At 40.2% G+C, this 26,516-nt stretch overlaps 1 protein-coding gene across 1 annotated transcript in view; it reads right to left on the minus strand.

Annotated features, from left to right (window-relative positions):
- Nucleotides 1–4,504, minus strand: part of Mlc-c (Myosin light chain cytoplasmic) — a 41,381-nt gene extending 36,877 nt beyond the window's left edge. Inside the window, exons 1-3 of the mRNA XM_045761911.2 lie at nt 4,385–4,504; nt 4,207–4,234; nt 1,138–1,278 (exon numbers count right to left, since the gene is read on the minus strand). Of these exons, the coding sequence (XP_045617867.1) occupies nt 1,138–1,278; nt 4,207–4,234; nt 4,385–4,387 (172 nt within the window). The 5' untranslated portion in view covers nt 4,388–4,504. The remainder of the gene's footprint in view (nt 1–1,137; nt 1,279–4,206; nt 4,235–4,384) is intronic.
- Between the last annotated feature and the right edge of the window lie 22,012 nt (nt 4,505–26,516).

The raw sequence follows: 26,516 nt of genomic DNA on the forward strand, positions 1-26,516 counted from the left end.
ACCTTAAAATAGAATGGACAATTCACTGAATGACTTAAAAAGTAGATATGGACAAATATGCCACTTTGTATATTAATATCTGACCTTAGCAATCAGTATTTCCCATTTAGGGTGCTTGGGGCCAGCATCTGGTTTCTTAGGAAGCCAGTGCCAGGAAACCCCCCCCTAACCTCCTGGGATGCAGGGGATTAGGGACCCCCCCTAACCTGGGATGCAGGGGGTTAGGGACCTGCCTAAGTAACCCCTTGGAATGCAGGGGGTTAGGGATCCCATAAGTAACCCTCTGGGATGCAGGGGGGTTAGGGATCCCCCCCAAGTAACCCCCTGGGATGCAGGGGGGTTAGGGATCCCCTCCCTAAGTAACACCCTGGGATGTAGGGGGTTAGGGATCCCCTTCCTAAGTAACCCCTTGGGATGCAGGGGGTTAGGGACCCCCCTAAGTAAACCCATGGGATGCAGGGGGATAGGGACCCCCTAACCCTCTGAATAGGGACTGCTCTAACCCCTTAGGATGCAGGGGGGTTAGACCCCCCTAACTCCCTTGGGATGCAGGGGGTTAGGGACCCCCTTCCTCTGGGATGCAGAACATTGTAAACCAGGTAAGATACAAGAATGAGGCCTAAGAATATTCGCAATATACGTGATTATTCAGTACAGTACAAATAAGGGAAAGTCTTGCCATCTGGATACTAGTAACAGGGAATCCAGACAATTTACATAGTGCTTTATCCACACACCTACATACTTTGGTTTATATATAAACAAGTATTATATCTACAGACATAGCCTGTGTAACTTTACAAGTCAAATGTCTGTGTGTGATATACAACCCTCAATTTTATGTGAAAGTATTATTTGTATTTTAAAATTTGTCTTGAACACCAATAACTTACTTTAAGTGACAACTTTACCATACCAGCAACCAGCCATACCAACTTTACCATACCATTTGGTCAACCTTGAGGTTACCTTGAGGTGCTTCCGGGGCTTAGCGTCCCCGCGGCCCGGTCGTCGACCAGGCCTCCTGGTTGCCAGACTGATCAACCAGGCTGTTGGACGCGGCTGCTCGCAGCCTGACGTCAAGAAGAATGAATTTACATACATTTACACCACTTGCAAGCAAGCCGAGCTTCTCACCTGGTCTGTGCTGATGGGAAAGTTTTTTAACATCCGATTCTGTTGGGTTCTGGCCAAGGGCTCTCAACACCTCTCCTATCTGTGATACCTGGATTTTTCCATCGCCCTTTTGGTCAAAGATGCAGAAAGCTTCCTGAAATTCTGCAATGTGGAAATTGCAAATGTTTTAGGGTATTATTATTTTCTATGAAATACACAAATTTAATAATCACTTAAAAATGACTGAAGCACATAGTTAAAAATAAACAGTATTAATTTGATTCAGGATGCCATAAAGATTACACTGGCAAAAATTTCCAAATAAAATACAGTGAAGGCCTACTCAGACAGACCCCAGTGAGACGTGTAAAACAAAAGCAGAAGCATCGTCCCATTATGGAAAAATTTACTGGTCTAAACCCACTTAGTCTACAATAAGATTGTTCAAATCCAGCCACTACCTGATTTCCATCCACCACTTGCAATAGAAATACCCAGTATAGCAAATGAATCGTCTGATATAACAAAACCAGACTAATGAGAAAAATAAATTTCCCATGATAGTCCATGCTATTTTTTATTTATTTATTTTTATTTTTAAAGGTAGCTACAGTGATGACAACTTCCGACTCTTATTAGCAGGCTCAGCACTTTCCTTTTCCATAGAAATGCATGGTTTCTGCACAAAACACTATGCCTGTTAGTGGCTTTGCAAGAATGTATGAACTCTGCTATTATGAACTTTCAAAAGTCAATGTACCTTCCTGTAAAAAAAAAAAAAAAAATAGTAACATGTTTTGCTCATGATGCCAAGCTACTAGAGAAGATAGGAAACTTGAGACAATTGTCATGCCCTTCAAGATGACCTGGACGAAAGTGTATGGAACAACATTTGGCAGATGGATTCAATGTGAATCAATGCCATGTTATGGAATATGGATTTGGAAAAAAAAAAAAACGTACAAATTATGTGGAAAGGAATTAAGGACTTCTGATAAAGAATGTATCTAGGAGTGGTTTTAGATAGTAAACTGTCACCAGAGGAACACAAAGAACATCGTGAGAAGAGCGTATGCGTCACTTTCCAACTTCAGACTTGCTTTTAATTATATGGATGGTGAAATATTAAAAAAAATGTTCATTATGTTTGAGACCAAAATTGGAGTATGCAGCAATTGTATGTGCCCATAAATAAACTGGAAAGGTGCAAAAAGCATACTACAAAGAGGCTCCTGGAACTGAAAAACTAGAGTAACGAGAAGAGACGAGGCTTTACACATGCCAAAACTAGAAGATAGAAGAAAGAAGTGATATGATCACCACTTACAAAATACTAACAGCAACTAGCTAAATTGACAAGAGGAATTCCTCTGCATCTTCAAGAACAAGAGGATACAGATTCAAGCTATGGAAACAAAGGTGCCAAAAAAATATTAAAAAGTTTCTTTTGCAAACAGTTGTAGACGGTTGGAACAAGTGTGGTGGTGGAGGCCAAAACTGCCAGTAATTTCAAAGCATTATATTACAAAGAGTACTGGGAAGACGGGACACCAGGAGTATAACTCTCATCCTGTAGGTAATTACACATACACACCCAAAGCACATTGTGAAAGCAAACACTATTCATTGTTTTAAAACTTGACATGATAGGGGAAGTAGAACAGAAGTCATTGCTTTAACCACTTAACTGCGCCAACCGAGAAAACTATCTTTGATTTTTCGGTACCAATTCTAAATGCATACGATGTTGGTTATGTACTAAATGAACTCTTAGGACCTCCAGTCAGAGGCAGCCATCTTGGAAAAAATTCCCAGAATGCCCTAGGGCTGCTGGCTGGGTTAGTATTGAATGAGCAACCATGGGTGGTGCACGCACCTCTGGCTCCCACACCTGTCAGATGCGGTGTTGAAAGATAACGCTGTCGGTGAAATTCAAACCTTATTGTTTGAATAACATAAGGGTCACAATATTGGTCAAGCTAGGCGCAATAAGGACCTAACACAAATGTCGGATGCAACCGAGTTTTCTCGGTTGGCGCAGTTTCCCACCGACCGAGAATACTCGGTTGGCGCAGTTAAGTGGTTAAAGCAATGACTTGTTCTACTTCCCCTATCATGTCAAGTTTTAAAACAATGAATAGTGTTTGCTTTCACAATGTGCTTTGGGTGTGTGTGTGTAATTACCTAAGTGATTGTAATTACCTACAGGATGATACAGCACCTATGAGGACGATACAGCGAACGTAACCAGTTGTAGCTCTGAGCGTCACCCTTGCAATCCTATGCTATCTACAACTTATTTAGATATGACATACTGTAGATGAATCGTTTTCTGCGTTTAGTGATGATGCATCTGATACATATAGCATAGATGAACAGTGTTAGCGGCTTCCATGGTGGTGTTTTCCATAGATATTTTCAGGAATACCAGAACCCCTTCCTAACTGACACTCTTTGAATCTCTCTTTAACCGATGGTTTGAGTTTGACGGTGATGAGTTTGACAAACTCAAACGTAGGGGCCCCACCCAGCCCTGGTCAGCGTGGTCCATCCCATCCCAACCCATGCTAACGAGAATATACAATTATATTTTAAATATAATTTAAATGTTAAAATTTTGCCCCGAGGGGCGAGTTTATTGGGCAGCGCCAATCATCCTGTGAGTGGACACACCGCCATAGCAGCATGTACAACACTCCCCAATAGGAAGAAAACCCGCTGGGTTGTTCATCCTGTCACTTGTACCCAGACACAGCTGGGTACAAGTGTTCACTGTCTCAAGTGAACAGCTCCTCAAACAAGAAGACTAACATCTATCAACCCTCAATAATGTCGGGGAGGTGTGTTTGGTCCTAGAAACATTTCAAGGTACATTACGGATGCTTCTGTGCCCGGCTTTCCCGTTCACATGAAAAAAAACCTTCAACATAATAAAGTTGAACACTGTGATTAAGATATAGAAGCTACAACCAGCGCAGACAACTACAACTACAGCAGGAAGACCAAGAAGGAGCGGGGATGTAGGGGCGAGGATAGTGGTGGCTGGCCACACCCATCCACTCCTGCCGCTCCACAACAAACATCACTCACCTATAATCTGGTCTTCAGAGAACGCTGCCTGTAATTAAACAAACACATCAATTAGCATCATCATTTGAGATATATATGCGTATATAAGGCTGCTATGGTATCAGTATTAGAGGATAAACAAGATAAGAGTGTGTGTGAGGTAAGGTAAGAGGCGGGAGGGAGGAGCAGCAGGACCTACCATGTCGCCGCCGCTGGTGAAACTCCTGCCTCTCTCCCTCTCTCTCCCGCCTCCCTCTCTCTCCCGCCCTCCACACACTTCTAAAAACACACCAATATCATATCTATACCCTTATTTTATATGATATTTTACTCCATCTAACTATTATACATATATATCTCTTTGATATATACAAAATAAGCTACACTAAAATGGTGTTGTAGTATGTTATTTTGTAGTTGTGTGAGAGCAGGTGGGCGCAATGCTGGAACTGTTAGGCAAGAGTTGCTGATTACCGGTGGCCCCTGTGACACTGTCATGACCCCAGAGGAAACCCGCCACCTGATCCTCAACACTACTTCATTCTTCAACACTATTACACTTTCACACGAATTTGCATTAACATGAGTTACATTTTCACCAAAAGTCAGCAAGAGGCCAGTAAAAAATAGCTTGGCGTAAATATGCAGTGGTCTCGATCGCATAAAAAGCCTTTGATTGCACTGTTCCATATTAGGTATGAGTTCTACTCGATTGAGAATGTACATCTTGAATATTTCATGGCCCTTAATATACGAAGCAACAGAGTCGAGATTGCTGTACGCGGTTGATGGAGCCGCGTACGAAAAAAGAGAGCCGAACCCAATCAAATTTTTTTTCAACGCTTAATTTAGTTGTATTTAGTTTATTTATTGAAAGCAAAATGCTTCACTATGTACACACAATTCTGTATATACACCTACACACAATATACACTCATCGCATATGAATTACGTCGAGATTATATATAAATTACAATTAAATGTATTAAGATATATAGATTGAGATTCGGTTTATATCTGATATACGCTCTGGAACTTACATATAGAACGTACACAATTACAAGCCTTTTAAATACGTATGTATTTACTAAAATTCTGAGTTCCGGAGTGTTCGAACACTATGTATGACGTCATCCGGTGATTCATCAGCAACATACCTAAATCTGACCGCATTAGCAGTAAAACACATATTGCTATAATTGTGGTCATTATAGTAGCTTAGGTGTACACAGTAATGCACTCGTGCTGCTACCCTAGTCTATAATGAAGGGTTTCACACTGTAGATCATAAACTAGCAACATATGACTTTACTTAACATTCCAATCTCACAGGATGGTTAATGATAGATAACATGGAATGCGAGTATAATCTATTAGCCTGCACTAGCAAAACCGCCATGGATAGAGCACAAGATTAATATCTTCCAATATTTGCGAGTGTAGGAGTTAGCACTTACAGCGCTCAAAATATCTCTTGCCATATTTGGTCTGAAAACATTGATAACAGGGCACTCATAGATATAGTGTTGGAGAGTATATCTTAGCTCTCATCCGGGGTGTTTACAATTGGGACGTTCACCATTGGTGGATTCATTGCCTGAATTTACCTGAGGGCCACTAGCTCTCTACTGGCCTCGAGGAGAACAGGAAGCCGGCGGGTTGTCAAAGGTCCCCCCATTTGTCCTATTGATTTAATTGGGTATATTGAAATTCAGCCGTGTTTTAGGCATTTACGGCCTCGGTGGGTTTAATCCACCGGGGTTTAAATCTTAATGGGGGTTTAACCCTGTAGGTGAGACAGCATCGCGGTTTCTTGTCCAACATTGTAGCTTGTTGAGCTTGGAACCGTTGCTCCTTGTCTGTGTTACAGATGACCTTTAAAAGAAGTTGTCTGGATCAGTATCCTCCAAATTGTTCAGTATTTACAAAGCTTCAATGAGATCAGCCCAGTCATGTCTGGTTTGCAGTGTTATTAGCCCTGTGCCCTTCAACCGTTCCTAGTACAAGAGTCCACTTAGTTCTCAAATGATTTTTGTTACCTGGTGTTAAACTTTCTCTAAAACACATGTCTTTCTGAAGATAAATAAAAAACAAAATAAAATAAAATGTTTATTCAGGTAAGGTACATACATACAAGAGATTTCACATAATTTGATCGATTTATGGATGGAGCTAGTACATACAATGCCTAAAGGCACTATTAAGCAAAGCGTTTCGGGCAGGAAAAACATTAATGACTAAAACTTAATACTAATTGAGTATAAAGAATAAAATGTGTTGAGAACAAATAAAAATAAAGATAAAAAACGGGGAAACATGGCTGGTGTTTTGATGTGAAAACAAGATGAAGTCTCCATGCTTGGATAAAATGACCCACATGGGGGCACACATGAGATATCCACTTGAATAACTACCTTCATTTCCTTGAAGTCAGAAGTTCACTTTACTATTCCAAGGGTTTGGTTAGCTTGTTTTTATTACTACAGTCCCCACTTAAGCAGCTTTTAGTGAATGGTGGATTCTGATTCCAAGGTCTTTTTCTCCGCAAATGGTCATAATTTAAGACTGGTAAATGCTTTCTAATATTGAAAAATGCATAACTTTGCATGTGGGGTATAATAACCCATGGCACAACTACCATATTAATAACATTACCTTGCAACAGATTGATGAAGAAAAGCACCTTGGAGTAAACATCCACCATCCACTGAAAGTTGCACAGCAGGTAGAGCCAGCAGTAAAAAAACTAACCAAACCCTTGGAATAATCAAGCGTACATTTGACTTTGTGGAAAAAAAAGGTAGTGATTCAACTCTGATGCGTCCTCACTTGGATTATTGTATCCAGGCGTGGAGACCACATCTTCCGACAGACATAGCTGCTCTGGAGAAAGTGCAACACCGGGCGACAAAAATCATTCTAGAACAAAGTCAACTCACGTATCAGGAACGGTTGAGGGCCACAGGGCTAACAACACTGCAAACCAGGCATGACAGGGCGGATCTCATCGAAACCTTTAAAATACTGCACAATTTGGAGGATGTTGATCCAGATGTTGATCCGAACAGATTCTCCAAAAGGTCAGATGTAACACAAACAAGGAACAACGGTTTCAAGCTCAACAAGCTACAATGCAGGACTGAAAACAAATGTTTTTTCACCCACAGTGTTATAAACGCAGAAAACTTCTTACACGCCGGAACCGTAAATGCCAAAACTCTGTTAAATTTAAAAATCCAGTTGGGAAAAATCATCAGGGCAATTGGGCGGGGATACCTTTGACAAGCCGCCGGCTTCCTGTTTTCGTCGAGGCCATTAGAGTGTCAGTGGCCCTCAGGTAAATTCTTCATCAATCTGCTACAAGGTAACGCACGTTGTTAATTTGGTAGTTGTGACGCGCATTGTTATGCCCGACATGCAAAGTCTTCCAATTTTGTATATTAAAAATCCTTTGCTAGTCTTCAGACCATTTGTGAGTTCATGTAGATCTCTTTGCAAGGCTTCAATATCATTATCATTTTCCACTTTACCATAAATCTTAGTGTCATCTAGAAATTTGATGATGTTTATAATATTCTCATCTAATGTATGTCATTAATGCATATTACAAAAAGGGTTGACCCCAAAATGGACCCTTGCGGTACGTACCTACTCGCCACATTTCTCCAGTCAGATTCATTGCTTTGTTTAAACTAATGTTTTATTCATTCCAGTATTCCGCTATTTATTCCATTTGCTTGTAAGTTCCTTTCCAGTTTTTCATTTGGTACCTTGTTGAGAACTTGAGCAGAGTTCATATATGCTTCATATATTGAGACTCCTTTATCTGAGTAGCTGGTTATCATTTACAAAAATGTGAGCAGGTTTGTGAAGCAGGATTTATTTTTAACAAAACAATATTGCGTTGATGTTACTAGATTCTCTTCATGCTTACTAGGCTTCTCTCCATGCTTACTAGGCTTCTCTCCATGCTTACTAGGCTTCTCTCCATGCTTACTAGGCTTCTCTCCATGCTTACTAGGCTTCTCTCCATGCTTACTAGGCTTCTCTCCATGCTTACTAGGCTTCTCTCCATGAGCTGGCAGTTATGGGAGGGCACACTGATCGGAAGGTAGTTTTCTACTGAACTTTTTCTGTCTTTTTGAAAATATGGATAACATTTGCATATTTCCAATTAAGGGGGGAACTATATCTTGGTCCAGAGATTTTCTGAAAAGGAGTTTCAGTGGTAGAAATAGTTTAGCTGCCAGTTCCTCTATGTCTTTGGATTGCATTCCTTCCACACCTGGGGGCTTTCAGTCATTTTGTTTGTCAATAGTTTTCCCTGATTATATCACATGTTACGGAGATATTCCTTAATTTATTTTTCTTCACCTGCAGCAAACATCTGTACTCAGTTGTGCTTGTGGGGTTGAGCTTTGGCTCTTTGGTCCCGCCTCTCAACTGTCAATCAAGAAATTTGTCAATTTGTGTGGGTATTGAGATGTCTAAGCTCTTAAATGTGAACACTGATGTAAAGTATTCTGAACTCTGGATTGCCAAGGTCAAGTGAGGGTTGAGTATGTGTCCGTGGAGGCACTGTGTCACCGGCACCACAAGTGCATGTCGTGACCTGACATCGTCTCTCAACACTGGAACCCCCCCCCCATCTCTCACAACTGAATTAGTATGGATTCTGTCGAACATCACTGGCTATTGTTGTTGAAATTATAACCCCACAGCCCAAGTTTTGTTAACATAACCAAACAATATTCATTATATAGTTCAAGATTTCATCAGAATGGCTGTCAGAATAATAATTTATTATAATGACTGTTAAAAGATGGATTAGACGTGATTATCAATTGTGGTAAAGCATATACTAGTGTCACCAAAAATGTATATTTCCCATGGTAATGCGCAGTTGCATATATTTCACCACTGCGGTACCACGAGCCACTGCCTGTTATATCGTTGGGGCTGAGTTATGGTAAAAATCAAGGTAAGGGAGTTAATGAGGTTAGGATAGGCCAGGCCCCCAGGGAACCAGTTCCCAAATAAATAATAAATTATGAAAGGACTGCTGTCTAGTGCAGATCACCTAACACTGAACCAGATGGGTGATGTAAATAAACTCCAGCTGAAGTTTTACCTTAATATAATTTATTAACCCTGAAACCCCCAAGTACAACATAAATACTTTACCACCTCGATGTTACGTTACCTTAGGGCCATCTTAACAGCATTATGGGCCCCTGGGCACACCAGTGTGCTGGGGCCCTCTACGACAACCACTCTCTGTAATAAAAAGTAAATGGTCGATAATATTAAACATATATTTATTTTATTGGCATTTCAACCAAACTGGTGTTAAAACATTACAAACATGCTGTTTTTTGCCCGAAACGCTATGCGTGCTAGTGGCTTTACAAGAATGTAAAATCAACTTCATTTCTATGTTCTCTCTCAACCCCGAATGTACCTTTTTGTATATAAATAAATAAATAATAAGTAAATACTGCTGAAGAGCAGCAACTAATCAACAAGATAAACATTTGAACAATACACTAGGCTTGAAAAACACAATACTACTCAGTAAGCTACATAGATCAGATGGCACAACATGAAATTACTACGAACTTCTTTTCATAACAAGCATTTGCGGTATTTATTTTCAGAGAATTGCTTTATTATTGGCTTGAGGTCAATGGTCTTCAGGATGTCATTTCCCATGCACATGAGTGAAAGCCAGTTCAAACGATGCTGCCCCATTGTGCTACGAAGCAGATTTTTTATAAGTTTCTGTCTTGAAAAGAACGTTCTCCTGTACAGTTGGTCACCACGATGTACATGATCACTCTGAGTGCTATTTCAACACTCGGGAATACATACAGATTTCAAATTGTCCAAATTTCTTTTCTGTACAGTGCATGGAGAGTCTCACAATTAGTTAGTTAGTTAGTTTAGTTCATTTATTATGCACCCCATTTAGTTCATTTATTATGGGGAGCCGGTCGGCCGAGCGGACAGCACGCGGGACTTGTGATCTTGTGGTCCTGGGTTCGATCCCAGGCGCCGGCGAGAAACAATGGGCAGAGTTTCTTTCACCCTATGCCCCTGTTACCTAGCAGTAAAACAGGTACCTGGGTGTTAGTCAGCTGTCACGGGCTGCTTCCTGGGGGTGGAGGCCTGGTCGAGGACCGGGCCGCGGGGACACTAAAAGCCCCGAAATCATCTCAAGATAACCCCATACCCATCTTGTGGGCGGTAGTGGAAAGGGTTACAGAGGCACATAATGGGCTCAGGGACTGAACCCCACAATTCATTTAGCTAAGCACGTTACAATCTTGATGAGCTAGTTACAAAATTCAATATAAGTCGTCACATCAACAATGGGTTCCAGATCGACCTCAAGTACAGGTTCTAAATTAAGCAACTGACATATGTGGAGAGCAGTTAGTGTCACAATTTATATGTTTGTCCTGCACACCGCCCTCCATCCAATGGGCAGCGGTGGATAGGTTACAATCACTCAGTTACTACCTACAGTTAGCAAACTGGGGATATTTGGCTAAAATTTCTGGAAGCAGATCATTTTGAATGAAATATTTACACATTGCTGGAACATTGGTTATAGAATTGTCTCTAAATTCACGTATTTTTTCGCACTCCATCACATAGTGACGGAGGGTGTGCGAATAATTTTGTTGACACAGTTTACATTTGGTCAGGTCTACATCAGCAGATAATGAGAATTCCCAAAGATACTTGTCGGAAAATCCGACACCATTTAATAATATTACATGCAATTGCAGATAATATTGCTGCGTTGTATCCACAAGTTAACCCATAAAAAATGTAGCTTGTAGTGGAAATTTTCGTCAATAGAAAACGGGATATCATTGCCACATACTATTATAAATTCACCAGCAATTGTGTTGGAATTATTCTTAAATACATTAGTCTTTGGACTTTTACCATCATAAAAACATCACATATAAATTAACTCAATTATTAGTATCAAAATAAAGTAAATGTGACCCTTCTATCAGTTACTGATATCTGGACAAAGTGGGCCAGGCGTCAGTGAGGAAGGAGTGGTCAGCCATTGTTGTTAAGACCTGAGAGTCGTGGGGCAAATTCGGCTCCTATAAATTCTCTTGGATGAAGTGTTATGGAAACCAAAGGTCTTTCATCATCAACACGCTGTCATCAACCACAAGGGAAGTGTTTTTCCGAAATCCGTTTATCTAATCATTTTTGGCCATTAATGTTACGTAGATATTGGGCGTACCGGTGAGAACACAAATGATCGACTCAAAAAAGGTAATTAAGCCTTGGTCTTTATGATTCATTATACAATGTTTTCTTTGATATACCTGTCATATATTAGGATTCTGGCTTTACAGCTAGCACCCTTTGACAGGTCAAGAAAGGAAGCAAGCTTGGTATATCAGTTACTGGGTGATGGAAGCAGCCTCAAACGGGGATAATTTGGTATCTACATCCTAGTTATATCTGGTGGATTAAGCCTGCTGTATAATAAGATAAGGAACCTCCTCAATGTATATTAATATATGTAGTTTAATACTGTAGTTTGATTGGCTGCATATATAAATTCAATATAAACCCCCCTAATATGTATGGATCGATTTGTGAGATTATTGCAGAAATACAGTCCACTTAACATCATACAAATTGCTATCGAAATATATAAATTAACATAAATATAAATTCTATATAAATTCATATAAATTAAATAAATATAAATCTCACAGGTCGGTTCCCACATTAATTGGTCCTTCGAACCGGATTATTTGGTCATCTTCGAGTCGGATGACAGATTATTTGGTCATCTTTGTACTGGATGAACCAGTTATCTAGTGGACTTATTAAATACGCTGGTGCTAGTGCAGTGTGATTTATACAATAACAATACTTAGCCAGTCAAGGACCGGCGGCGTAGCCTCCCTCGAATGAGTTCACGAGCCCCTCAACTCAGTCCAGCTTCATCAGCGGTTTCATGGTCACCCACCGATTTGGTGGCGTGTTATTCTGTGAGATGACAGCGCTTATATTGAAGCCAGCCAAATTAGTGGCTGTGTCCTCACAAGATTGTTCACGAATTTTGTGGAGTTTATTTCGCAAGGTCACTAACAATATTTAATACTTCTTGATAATATTAGAAGTTTCATAGAGGCTATTATCAATAATTGTGTATATTATTTCTCCAAAATAGAGAATTATTTAATATATTGCACTAGTGTTCTCAATATAATATTTACCAATTGCCAACCCACATCAGGGTAGGATATACATTGACTAGTGTTTTATAGATAACCTAGTCCCCTTTCAGCATTGACTAGTTGAACTATTTATTGTTCATCCTAGTCCCATTATTACCATAGTCTAGTTGTACTATATTGAACAACCTAGCACCATTAATGAATGGTGCAGACCCTATTTTGGGTGTAATTTTTATCAACTCGAGTTGAGTTGTGTATATATAATAATTTACGTATGATCATTACACCTTTGAGTGATTAATTAGTGTCTATACCATCCTAAGGTAACATTGAGGAGCTAACCTAAAGGTACTTCCAGTGACACTGGTTAATCACTCAAATCATTAGTGTGTATGATTGTATATATATAATGTGTATTAATTTTAAGTGCTAACCTCTAGTAGAGGTAGGATTATCGCCTAGTGAGTGCAGAATTTTACCCTAGGCTACCATCAGTACTTGTTCAGTATTATGAGCAGCCCAAGTACAAGCCCTACAAGGCTTCACCAACTAGCCAGTATGGATAATGCAGGGAGAATGAAAAGAACCCTTGCAGGTCTTAAAGGCCACTTAACAAGACAGATCAAGAAATGTGAAGATTTGTCACAACAATCACCAGTTGATTATGCTGACCTGGAAAGCTATTATCAAGCAGCTGCAGGTAAATTTGAGCAAATCAAATGCCAAATAGCAACATATGTGGCTGAACTTGCCAACACCAATTTATCAGAAACAGAAATAGACGATATTATGGTTGATCTAGCGAGTTATGAAGATCACACTCAGGCCATGTTACAGCCTTACGTCAAATTAATTGCCCAGAACAAGGCAACAACAACAACAACAACAGTTGCATCTAATACGAGTCAAGCTGAGGCTCGACTCCCTCCAATTAATTTACCCACTTTCTCGGGAAAAGATGAGGAAGATTGGGACGAATTTTGGAACAAATTCGTTGACCTTGTAGACTCAAAACAATCTTTACCAAAGAGTAGTAAATTCTCTTATTTGCAAGGCCAATTATCAGGTGAGGCTAAAACAGTAGTATCCCATCTGAGATTAACTAATGACGGCTATGATCTGGCAGTAAAACTCCTCAAGGATAATTATGCTGATCCAGAAGTAAGAACATCACATTTAGCTCATGAGCTGTTGCATTTACCCCCACCGGAGGCTTCAGCTGATTCACTCCAAGTCTTCAAGCTGGAGGTAGAATCAATGATCAATGCCCTCAGCCTGACAGCAGATACAAACGGGGCTGAGTGGGTCTTGAAAATAATTGCCCAGGAGAAAATACCTAGGGACATATTGAGACAAATGAGTGCTCATTACAATAAAAATATCTTATCCATGAATGAGATATCTGAGGGTTTAAGGTCAGTAATTCATCAATTACGAACACATGACAAATTAAAACCACCAAGTAAACCCTCAGAAACCAATAATAGAAAACCACAGAGTACCAAAGGTACTCCCAATTTATTTTATTTATTTATTTATTTATTTATTTATTTATTTATTTATTTATTTATTTATTTATTTATTTATTTATATATATACAAGAAGGTACATTGGGTTTGTGAGAATATATTGGATAGTACATTATTTACATTCTTGTAAAGCCACTAGTACGCGCAGCGTTTCGGGGAGGTCCTTAATCTGGCAAATAATTTTAAGTAGCTAATTTCTATCAGAATTGATAAATGATAAAGATACATTGCAAGAGAAAAATGAGATGAAAGAGCTTAGTAAGTATATTAAAGCACATTGTTATATTAAAGCTCTGATTGATTACATTGACAGCTTGATTAGTAATTTAAACAAGACTAATAGACACCATACAGCAGATTGACAGCACATATAAGACAGCAATGATCACAATGGTAAAGATGTTCAGATTGGGTACATGAAGATTGGGAGACTGGGTAGCAATAGATACAGACAAACAAGATTTATAAACACCATACAGCAGATTGGCAGCACATACAAGAAGACAGCAATGATCACAATGGTAAAGATGTTCAAATTGGGAACATAAAGGTTGGGAGATTGGGTAGCAATAGATACAGTGCAATTTTAAGGCAAAAAGTGAAAAACTATGAAGATGAAATTAGGTACTTTTTAGTATTGATTTTGAATGATGTAAAAGTTGGACAGCTTTTCAATTCAGTAGGGAGTGAGTTCCATAGACTGGGTCCCTTTATTTGCATAGAGTGTTTACACAGATTAAGTTTAACTCTGGGGATATCAAAAAGATATTTATTTCTGGTGTGGTGATAATGGGTCCTATTACATCTGTACAGGGAGAGTTTCAGAGCAGGATTTGCATTTAAGAACAGGGTTTTGTAAATGTAGTTGACACAAGAGAATTTATGGAGTGAGATTATGTTTAGCATGTTTAGGGAGTTAAACAAGGGGGCTGAGTGTTGTCTGAAAGCAGAATTTGATATTATTCTGATAGCAGATTTTTGCTGGGTGATGATGGACTTGAGGTGGTTTGCAGTGGTTGAACCCCATGCACCCCATATTTCGATGATGCTCACGTGTATGAGGGGACTTGTAAACAATGACCGCCAAACTCCCCCTTCCACCCCTGAACCCTCCAAACATGTGTTCGCTTGCCTATCAGGGGAAACTTCTAGTGATCTTGAAACCTTGTGTAGTGGAACCCTTCCACGCAGGTTAACTGCCAAAGTTGTGCTAAACTATGTTCAAAACGACTCTATAGCTGGAAATGACCGACAAATTGTACTAGACCATTGGATGCAAATGTGTGACACTGGTAATAAACTAAGAAATGTTTCTGGACTTATACCGTAGTGCAATAGATAATATGAATATAGATAATAAATATTAAGTGAACTAATAATATCAATATATAATGCTGACTTTAAATGCACAATTAACTAAGTTATCCGTCCTTAGCTGGAACATTGCGTCCCTCAAAAAAGGTTCTCAGATTTACATCACAAAGTAACAACTGAACACATTGATATTGTATGTCTCCGTGAGTGCAGAGTTCCCGCAAGATCCTCACCCCCGAAATTGCCCTCATTTGTTTCTTACAACCTCAGATCCAGTAACTCTTGCATTCTATACATCAAACAATCCCTACCCCATCAACTTCTGCCAGAAAAACAAACTGCGGGTCAACAGTATCATGGAGTGAGGATCTATGTGGGCAACTCTCTTCTCAATGTATTTAATCTATATGCTCCAGCAGGAAAGTTAAATTATATTGATCTTCCGGCCTGCGCTCAAGCAGAGCCAACCATCATTCTTGGTGACTACAATGCTAGACACAGGGACATTGGTGGCTCTCGCTTCAGTAACGGTAATGGGAATCAACTGCTGTCTCTACTAAATAGTCACCAAGATGTGCAGATTGTGGGTGACCTTGAACCCACGCATATTTGTGGAGGCATTCTAGACCTCTGTGTTGGTTTCAACGTCTCTCACGTCTGGTGCACATCATCTATTGTAACAGATATGTTGTCAGATCATCACCCTAGATTGACTACTCTATGTATAGGAAATACCATCCTGCCCGGTGGGACTTTCAAACGCAAACTGCTCAGTGTTCCTCCTGCTCGACGTGAAGACTTTGTTGCTCATGTGTCAGAGTGGTACATCACTTATGATCCCTTATCTTATAGTACAGCAGGTTAGTCCACCAGGTATAACTAGGGTGTAGACACCAAATTATCCTCTTTGAGGTAGTTTCCATCACCCAGTAACTGGTGCACAAAATCTTGCTTCCTCGTCTTGACCTGTCAAAAGGGCGCTAGCTGTGAAGCCAGGTACCTATATATGACAAGCTATATCAGAGAAAACACTATACATGGAACAATAAAGACCTGGCTTAATTACCTTTAGTTTGAGGCTATGTCGTGCTCTAACTGGCTAACCCTACCCAATGACATTAATGGCCACTAATGATAGTTAATGGGTTTCGGAAAGAACACTTAACTTGAATTTGTTGACAGCGTGTGATAATGGTACACCACTGGTTTCCATAACACTTCGTCCAAGTAAAATTAACAGGAGCCGTATTTGCTCCCGTGTGCCTCTGGTCTAGTATCAACAATGGCTGCGTCTAACACTTCATACTATTGACGTCTGGCCGACATTGTCCAGATATGATAGGAGCCGAATTTGCTCCACGCGTCTCGGATGTGACACAACAATGGCTGACCTCCTTCCCCCTGACGCCTGGCTTACATTGTCCACATGTCAGAAAGTGATAGAAGGGTCACATTTACTCTACTTTAATATTGATAATTAAGTTAATTTATATGAGATGTTTTAATGATGGTAAAGTCCAAAGACTAATGTATTTAAGAATAATTTCCAGCAGAATAGCTGGTGAATTATAATAGTATGTGGTGATGATATCCCGTTTTCTTTAGACGGTAATTCCACTACAAGTTACGTTTTCTATGGGTAACTTGTTTATACAACACAGCTATTATCTGTATGATATATTAAATGGTGTCGGATTTTCCGACACGTACGCCAGCAATGCTCAAGCTCTTTCAGAAAGCCCTAGCCAAGGCGAGGGAGCGCATGACAGAGCTCAGGCAAGATAACTGGGAAACTTTTGTTAACAGTCTCAACTCTCACACCCCCCTCAGCCAGGCATGGAAGGATATTAAAAGAACTAAAGGCGATAAGATCGGCCAAGTAGCACACCCTCACCCTCTACACAGAGCAAACGAGTTAGTCGATGCTTGGGCAACCACCTCTAGCTTCAATAATCTTCCCCCAGACATACAGTTCAGATTAAATGCTGGTTACGGAGATCGAGAAAGGCTCGTTGACTTCATGCTCCACAAGGAAGATGAATGCAACGTGCCATTTACTGAATTTGAATTACTCGCGGCCCTAAACAAAGGCAAAGCCACATACCCCGGTGAAGATGGTATCACTTATGACATATTGCGTCTGCTCCCTTTAGTACCAGGGAATCCCCTGCTTGAGCTGTATAATATGAGCTATGTTACTGGGGAGCTTCCTATCTCTTGGACCAACAGTATAATCATTCCAATTCCCAAGCCAAATCAAGAGAATGCTTTCCGCCCAATTTCCCTTACTAGCTGCATTTGCGAAACATTCGAGAGAATGGTCCTAAACCGTCTCCTCCATAGAATAAGAACCATGCTATCCCCCCAGATATATGGCTTCATGCATGGAAGGAGTGTGCATCATTGCATCACCACCTTTCTTACCGTGCACACTGAAAAGTCATATACCACCTTCCTAGATCTTAAGTCTGCCTTTGATATTGCAAATAGACATGTTATCTTGAGTAAGCTTGCAAGAATGAATATTGGTGGTCGGCTTCTTTGTTGGATCAGGGGTTACTTATCCAACAGGAAGTCATCTGTATTTTTCCAGGGGTATAGAAGTGTAACAAGAGACTTTGAACTAGGCACCCCGCAGGGTGGTGTCCTCAGTCCTACCTTATTTAATATCTTAATAAACACGCTGTTAAACTCTATACCGAGCAAACCCAACGTCCACATCATTAGCTATGCTGATGATATAATGATACACACCACTGGGTATGCTAACACGCAGAACACTCTTAACTCTGTATTAGACTCATGTCAGGACCTAGGTTTAATTATCTCAGCAGAGAAAACAAAGATACTAAATCGGCGCCCACCCAGGCAGGGAGGAGCTGTTCGCAAGATGCAACTGTCTGATGGATCCCAGCTTGACTATGTAAACAGATTCAAATACCTTGGCCTTGAGGTGCCACTGTATGGTCCTGCTGTATTCAGACTCTGTCGTCAGTATAAAGAGAGGCTCCGAGCTCTCAAGGCTGTTGCAGGTTATCACTCAGGCTATGGTGCCAAAGTCAGAATTGTCAAAATGATGTACCTTGCATACATCAGATCTTTAGTGGATTATGCTGAACCTCTGCTTGTTTTGATGCCTGAAAGAAAGCTTGGAGGGCTTGAAAAATTGCAGAACGAAGCCTTGAGGATAATCCTTGGGTGCCCTCGTACCACAAAGATACTTAATATGAGAAAGGAACTTAATATTCTGAGCGTTGTTGATCGTGTTACTGAAATTAACTGTCAAATTGGTATAAAAATGCTTAGGCTAACTCATCCTAATCCTTGCACAGAAGCCCTCCAGAATTCTTTATTGAAGATCAGCATTGTTCCAAATGGATAACAAAAACTGGAACTCAACTCAGAATGTATGGGGTTCATGATTTGTACCAAGAGAAACAACAACGGCACTTTCCTGCACCGTGGGAGGTTACACCCTTTCCAGTTTTAATCCCTCCCTTTCCACCCAAGAAGCAAATTAGAGATCAGCCCAAGCTTCGTCTTGAGGCAAAGCTCAACGCCTTAAGCCATATTGATGCTCTGTCCACAGAGCATTCTCTCTCTCAAATTATATACACTGATGGTTCCCTACACCGCACCACGGGTGCAGCTGGAAGTGCAGTTGTCCTGACAATGGGCGATGGCCTATACTTTGAGTGGGGAGTCCGTGTAAACAACTGGGCCTCTACCCTTCAGACTGAACTATTTGCTTTGATCCTTGCACTGAAATGTGTACAAGTCTCAAAACTTGATACATTAATTGTAAGTGACTACTTATCATCCTTAAATGCTCTCAACTCTTTAAGACATAACTGTAACATGCTCGTGTCCGAAGCTAGACACAAATACAACAAAATTATTAAGGATGGTAACACAGTCCATTTCATGTGGTCTCCATCTCATGTTGGCCTCCGAATGCATGATAGAGCTGATAAGTTAGCCAAAGAATCTGTCTTTAAAGGAGCCGTTGAGTGTAACCTTGGATTGTCAATGAGCAATCTGAGAGCAGCAGTACACCGAGAACTTCAACAAGATCTTGTAGATCTGAGGCAAAGTGAAATTGACACCAGTAATTCCATCTATCATCATACTATCATGCAAGAGGAGCCACACATCTATGGATCATCCAATAAAATCAGTAGACTTCTAGATGTTACTACTGCTCGGCTTAGACTCGGTTACAAGTATCTCTGGGAATTCTCATTATCTGCTGATGTAGACCTGACCAAATGTAAACTGTGTCAACAAAATTATTCGCACACCCTCCGTCACTATGTGATGGAGTGCGAAAAGATACGTGAATTTAGAGACAATTCTATAACCAATGTTCCAGCGATGTGTCAATATTTCATTCAAAATGATCTGCTACCAGAAATTTTAGCCAAATATCCCCAGTTGGCTAACTGTAGGTAGTAACTAAGATTGTAACCTATCCACCGCTGCCCACTGGATGGGGGGCGGTGTGCAGGACAAACATATAAATTTTGACACTAGCTCTCCACATATGTCAGTTGCTTAATTTAGAACCTGTACTTGAGGTCGATCTCGAACCCATTGTTGATGTGATGACTTATATTGAATTTTGTAACTAGCTCATTAAGATTGTAACTTGCTTAGCTAAATGAATTGTGGGGTTCAGTCCCTGAGCCCATTATGTGCCTCTGTAACCCTTTCCACTACCGCCCACAAGATGGGTATGGGGTGCATAATAAATGAACTAAACTAAAAACTTTTCAATTTAGTAGGGAGTGAGTTCCATAAACTGGGTCCATTTATTTGCATAGAGTGTTTACACAGATTAAGTTTAACTCTGGGGATATCAAAGAGATATTTATTTCTGGTGTGGTGATAATGGGTCCTATTACATCTGTCCAGGAAGAGTTTCAGACAAGGATTTGCATTTAAGAACAGGGTTTTGTAAATGTAGTTGGCACAAGAGAATTTATGGAGTGAGATTATGTTTAGCATGTTTAGGGAGTTAAACAAGGGGGCTGTGTGTTGTCTGAAAGCAGAATTTGATATTATTCTGATAGCAGAATTTTGCTGGTTGATGATGGACTTGAGGTGGTTTGCAGTGGATGAACCCCATGCACAGATACCATAGTTGAGATAGGGATAGATTAGTGCATAATATAGAGAGATGAGAGCAGAGTTAGGTACATAATATCTGATTTTGGAGAGTATACCAACTGTTTTAGAGACTTTCTTAGTTATGTGTTGTATGTGGGTACTGAAGTTGAGTCTCTTGTCTAGGAATATGCCAAGAAACTTTCCATCATTTTTATTGCTAATGTTTACATTGTCTATCTGAAGCTGAACTGCATTTGTAGATTTGCTTCCAAATAGGATGTAGTAGGTCTTTTCTATGTTAAGTGTTAGTTTGTTGATTGACATTCATAAGTGGACTTTTTTTAGTTCATTATTAACAACATCATTTAGTGTATGTGGGTTGGAGTAGATGAGGGTAGTATCATCAGCAAACAAAAGAGGTTTCAGAATGTTAGAGACATTAGGCAGATCATTGATGTATATAAGAAATAGAAGAGGTCCCAAGATGCTGCCCTGTGGCACTCCAACGGTTATTGGTAGAATGGGAGAGATTATATTATTGATGGCTACACATTGGTGTCTATCACTAAGATAGGATTGGATATAGTCCAGTGCATGGCCTCGGATTCCATAATGATGGAGTTTACATAAGAGGTAATCGTGATTAACAGTATCAAAGGCCTTTCTCAGGTCAATGAAGAGTCCAATCGGAAACTCATTTTTGTCAAGGGCTGAGTAAATTATATCAAGGAGACTAATAATTGCATCGTTGGTACTCTTTTGAGAGCGGAAGCCAAACTGACAAGGGCTAAGAATGTCGAATTTTACGAGATAGGAGTAGAGCTGTTTGTAGATAATTTTTTCAAATATTTTTGATAGTATGGGTAGGTTCGATATTGGTCTATAGTTGTTTATGTCTGCCGGATTGCCTCCTTTATGAACTGGCGTTACTCCTGCTTTTTTAAGGATATCAGGGAAGGTATGACACTCAAGGGGTTTGTTGAACAGCAGAGCTATAGGTGGCGCAAGGGCGTGGGAAGCGCTCTTGTATACAATGGATGGGATTTCACTGATGTTCCCAGCTTTGGTTTTTAGTGAGTGTATGATGGACACAACATCTGTTGGGCTGACTGGTGAGAGGAGAAGAGAGTTTGGATAGCTGCCTGAGAGATATGTGTTGATATGTGTCTGAGTCTGTGGGATTTTACTTGCAAGGTTAGCACCAATCGATGAAAAGAAGCTATTAAATTCATTCGCCATTTCTAAGTCAGATGACGGTGTAAGGCCATCCTTAGAGAGTGTTATCTGGTTGTGGGAGTGTTGTTTAGTTCCCAGAATGTTAGAGATGGTATTCCATGTGTTTTTCATGTTGCCTTTTGCTTCTTTGAATCTAGTCTCATAATATGAAAGTTTTGCTTTTCTTATGATACTGGTAAGCACTGATGAGTACCTTTTAACTACTTCCTTTGAAACTAGGCCACTCCTAAATTTCTTTTCATATTCATGTCTTTTGTTGATTGATTTAATTATGCCACTTGTGAGCCACGGGTTATTTTTTCTTTTATCAGTTACTTGTTTGGTAAGGAGGGGACAGTGAGTGTTGTAGAGGCTTAAAGTTTTGGAGAGAAAGAGGTTAGTTGATGAGTTTATATCCTGTGAATTATTTAATTCAGATTCCCAGTTAATATTGTGAAGTGCATTAGAGAGATTGCCTAAAGCTGATTCACTATGTAGCCTGAATGAAAGTTTCTTGGTTTCTGGTGGTGATGTGTCAATGTTTGCTATGAGGAAGGTAGGATAGTGGTCAGTTGTTCTGTCATAAATTACCCCAGATGTAAGGGGAGCTGTTATATTAGTCCATAGGTGATCCAGGGTAGTGGCAGATGTTTGAGTGACTCGGGTGGGCTTGGTGATTGTGGGGATTAGCATACAGGAGTGCATGCTGTTACGGAAATAGTCAACTTGAGGGTTGTTTTGAAGACCCAGATCAATATTGAAATCACCTCCCAGAATGATGTGATTTTTGTTGAGATTGTTATTTATGATAAGATTCCTTACATTGTCTGAGAATAAAGCTATGTTGGTATTAGGAAATCTATAGATGGCACCGATTATCAGGGAGGATTTAAGGGATTTACTGGAGAACTTGGCAAAGGTATATTTACAATAGTCGTCTCTATCACTAATAACACTATTGCAAATGAAGGTATCTTTGTAATATATTGCTGTGCCACCACCTTTTTTATTATGCCTGCAGTTATGAATGGCTTTATAACCAGCTAAGTTGTAGAGTTGGGTATAGTCATTACTTAGCCAAATTTCTGTTAAAATGATGAATGATAATTTAGTACCTAGTGCTGTAAGTAGTGCATTTATATTATCAAAATGTTTACCAAGTGATCTAACATTTTGGTTGTAAACTGATAAGCAGGTGTTATTTAGGAGTTTGTTTTTTGCAAGATTTGCTGTGTAATACCTGCAATAATGATGATCAATGTGCTGATTTGTGTGGATATGGGACAGAAGATTTCGCTCAGGATCAATATCAGTAAGCATATAGATGCAATAATGTCACGATACAATAAGATAAGCAATTACAGGAACAGTTAAATACTAAATCTGCTGTAAAATAGAAAGTAATTATAGCAAAACACAACAATACAATAATATAACAATACAATAAGAGCTTACAAAGTATTAAGTCTGCTATAATTAGAGAATAATTATGGCAAAACACAACAATAAATGCAAGTAAACAAAAGAATTGAAACAATTAGAGGTAGAATAAAGGTCACTAGATAGCCATGAAGGATACACAAGTTTGGTGGAGAGAACAAAAAATCAGTAGAGACTGTCAAGATGAATATATAAAAAATTTGACAAATGATAATTGTAAAGTAAAATAATCTTAAAGATTGTTACGGACCCGAGCCCAGCGTCCGAGCACGGAGCAGTGACGACCGCGCCATCTGTGGGTCAGCTCCCGAAACCCCCTCCAAATGGACGACGCCATCTAGCGAGGGCGGGATATACCGGCCACAGGGGCTGGTTTCCCGTCTTAATCAGCTCGTGACATAGCCGCTGTTGACCTCTGGTGAGGTGATGCTTAGACAGCAACGCCATCTATGGAGTGGATAGGTGGGCGTTTGCGTCTAAGCCTGTAAGTGAGGTGCCCTAGAGTGTAACCAGTACTGATGACGTGTCTGATTACAGAGTCGACCTGGGACTGCTGAATCGGACAGTGGATCAGTCTACCCAAGGCAGCCATAGTCTCTCCACGTGTTTGCTGCAGAAGCTGTGAGTTGCTCCCGGACTAACACTGCTGAGAGTGTTAGCCTGCCTGTGACGTGGCAGAGTTGAGGAATCGTCGTACCCGGGGGTTGACTAGTGGAAGAGACTAGCCACTGTGGTGCTATAGAGAGGAGAGTGATCAGCGGAATCACACGAGGCTCCTGCCTAGGGCTCGCAACCCTAGTATCGGTCGTGGAGTGGCCTACACAGCAGAGCTGATTGGAACCTGCCAGCTACAGGCTGGATTTGTGGTTGAAGGCCTCCACGACGGTGCACCCAGTGGGACTGTGATTTGGCTGGTTTGTGGCCAGGGTAGACTCGCTTAGAGAATCGAAGGATTCATCGTGAGGCCACAAGAAGAGAACTAGGGCTAAGCATCGTTGAGCACCGTGGAACATTCCGCGTCTTCAGAGGAAGACCATTATGTACATAAGTGTTTATACCCCCCGTGTGACAGTTTATATATTTATTTATTGGTGGTGGTAATATATATATTTAATTTAGTGTATTTGTATCCCTTCCCCTTTAATTTACTTGCGTTACGGAACACACCCCTTGAAAGCCACTACTAACTTGGGGTCGGATACCCAAACTCTAATAACATCAGAGAAGAACCCCAGTTGCGACCCAATAGGGCCGTAACAAAGATAATAAATTTTATTTAGCTTAGTTTTTAACCTATAATTAGTATGAACTTAATTAAGAGAACAAAATGAGATCAATAATTGATTTCGATAAATGACATAAATCAATACAATTAAAATTAAAATTTAAATGAAATAGGGTAAGATTAGATTTAAGATTAAAATTTTACAATGAAACTGAGGTAGATGGTTGCATAAGTGCATGGAGACTTGACGGATTATTTAGGAAATTATATGAATGAGAGAACATTAGGTAAATGGTAAGGCAGAGACAGCACCTTGGACAAAGTTAGATTAAGTTAGGTTAGGCTCGGGCACTGAAAGAGTTATTTTAAGTACTGGCATTGGTCGGGTTCAGGTTTTCAGATATACCACAATCTCTAAAGAAGGCCAGAGTTGTTGGTCACACTTTATTTCATATCTTTTTCCTGCACTTTCCTTCTTCGCAATAATCGTTCCATTCCTAGTGTAGCACTGCTCAATCAGCACAAATCACATCTAGACAATATAGCACAAATCAATCTAGACAATATAATTCAACACCAAAGTGGAACAGTGGCAGTGTGGGCGTATATGCAGTGGGACCCTCCAAGCCTATAGTTACTGTGTCACCAAAGGGTACTGGAAGCTATGGAACATGTTTGTTCTGCAATAGGAAACATTCAATGTACCACTGCCCTAATTTTCCTGATAGTGACGCCCGTGTTGAGCGACTCAAAGATTTGCAACATTGCACGAGGTGCCTCAGGAAACATAACATCAACGACTGTGAGCCCCAATTACACACCTGTAATAGGTGTAACAAGGGTCAGCACCATGCAGCATTGTGCAGAGACACCAAAACAACGTCTCCAAACCCCAAGGTGGAAAATAGCATTCCCACCACAGTACAGTACTGCAAGGTGTAACAAACAACGAGTTTCCAATCTGCAAAGTCTAAAGGTAATACAACTTTGCCTACTGCCCAAATTACCATCCAGAATAGGAGGGCCAAGGTCCATACCCGTGGGTTGTTTGACCAAGGGTTTCAGAGAACATGTCACTAAAAGTTGGCAGATGAACTACAATTAAAGCCTGTAGCCCAGACGACATTCAACATCTCAGGGTTTCTAACAGATGCAGGACCTCAAGTCTACCAGGTGGTACAACCATCAGTACGTTTAGGCAGGTACGTCTGTCAAGTACAAGCCATTGTGGTGGACAAAATACCAGTAGACCTACAAGTTCAAGATCTGAGAGCAACAGCCAAATTCCTGAGAAATAGAGGAATAAAATTGGCAGATAATATTAAGTCTGATCACCTCACCGACTTCGATCTCCTTGTAGGGACAGACTACTACCATCGATTCATCGGTAGCCCTACTAAATATCAGGGCATAACCATGTTAAATTCTGCAGGAGGTAAATTACTCTCAGGCCCAGTATTAAGCCTGAGGAGACCTATTCCTGCAGACAAACAATACCAGTAGAAATCTAAATTTGTCAGCTGATTATATTTCTCCAGTAGCATTATACTAAGGAGATTACAGCTGACTATAGCAACAGAGGTTGATGTTAATATCATCATTTAAAGCTAGAGATGAGTTCATGAGGCCTCAGTGGCCAATCAGTGAACAGTAGCCTAAACAGCTACAAGTCACTGCGACCAATGTCACTGAACCCACTGCAGTCTCAGAACCATACTTGACTTTAATGATGGGCTATTCAATCCTCTGAATCAATTAACTAAATTAAACCCCAATAAATCTGATGACTGATTTGATACATTTATTATTTAATCAAGATGAATTCCATGGGCCTCAGTGTTTATATATCAGTGACCAGTTACCTGAACAAGCTTCAAGTTATATCTATTGTCACTGATCTCACTGCAGTCCCTGAATCATACTTGACTGTAGTACTTGATCACATTCAGTCCTCTGGGTTAAATAATATGTAATTAGGCTTGAATTTTAGCCTTTCAAGAGTTAACAGGGAAATGAAATCGCATTAGATTTCTAGCCCCTGCAACTCTCATACGGGACATTCGTCTTGTACGAACAGACGCACAAATGTGTGATTACTAACTACTAACATCAAATTAATCTAATAATTCGAGGAAGGAGTATCGATGTTCGTCTGTTCTAAATAGGACTGCGACCCGTGAGCATCCCCCCGGGGAATTATGTCGGAAAATCCGACACCATTTAATAATATTACATGCAATTGCAGATAATATTGCTGCCGTTGTATCCACAAGT

Source organism: Procambarus clarkii, chromosome 42 (assembly GCF_040958095.1).
Source record: "Procambarus clarkii isolate CNS0578487 chromosome 42, FALCON_Pclarkii_2.0, whole genome shotgun sequence".
NCBI classification, from domain to species: domain Eukaryota; kingdom Metazoa; phylum Arthropoda; class Malacostraca; order Decapoda; family Cambaridae; genus Procambarus; species Procambarus clarkii.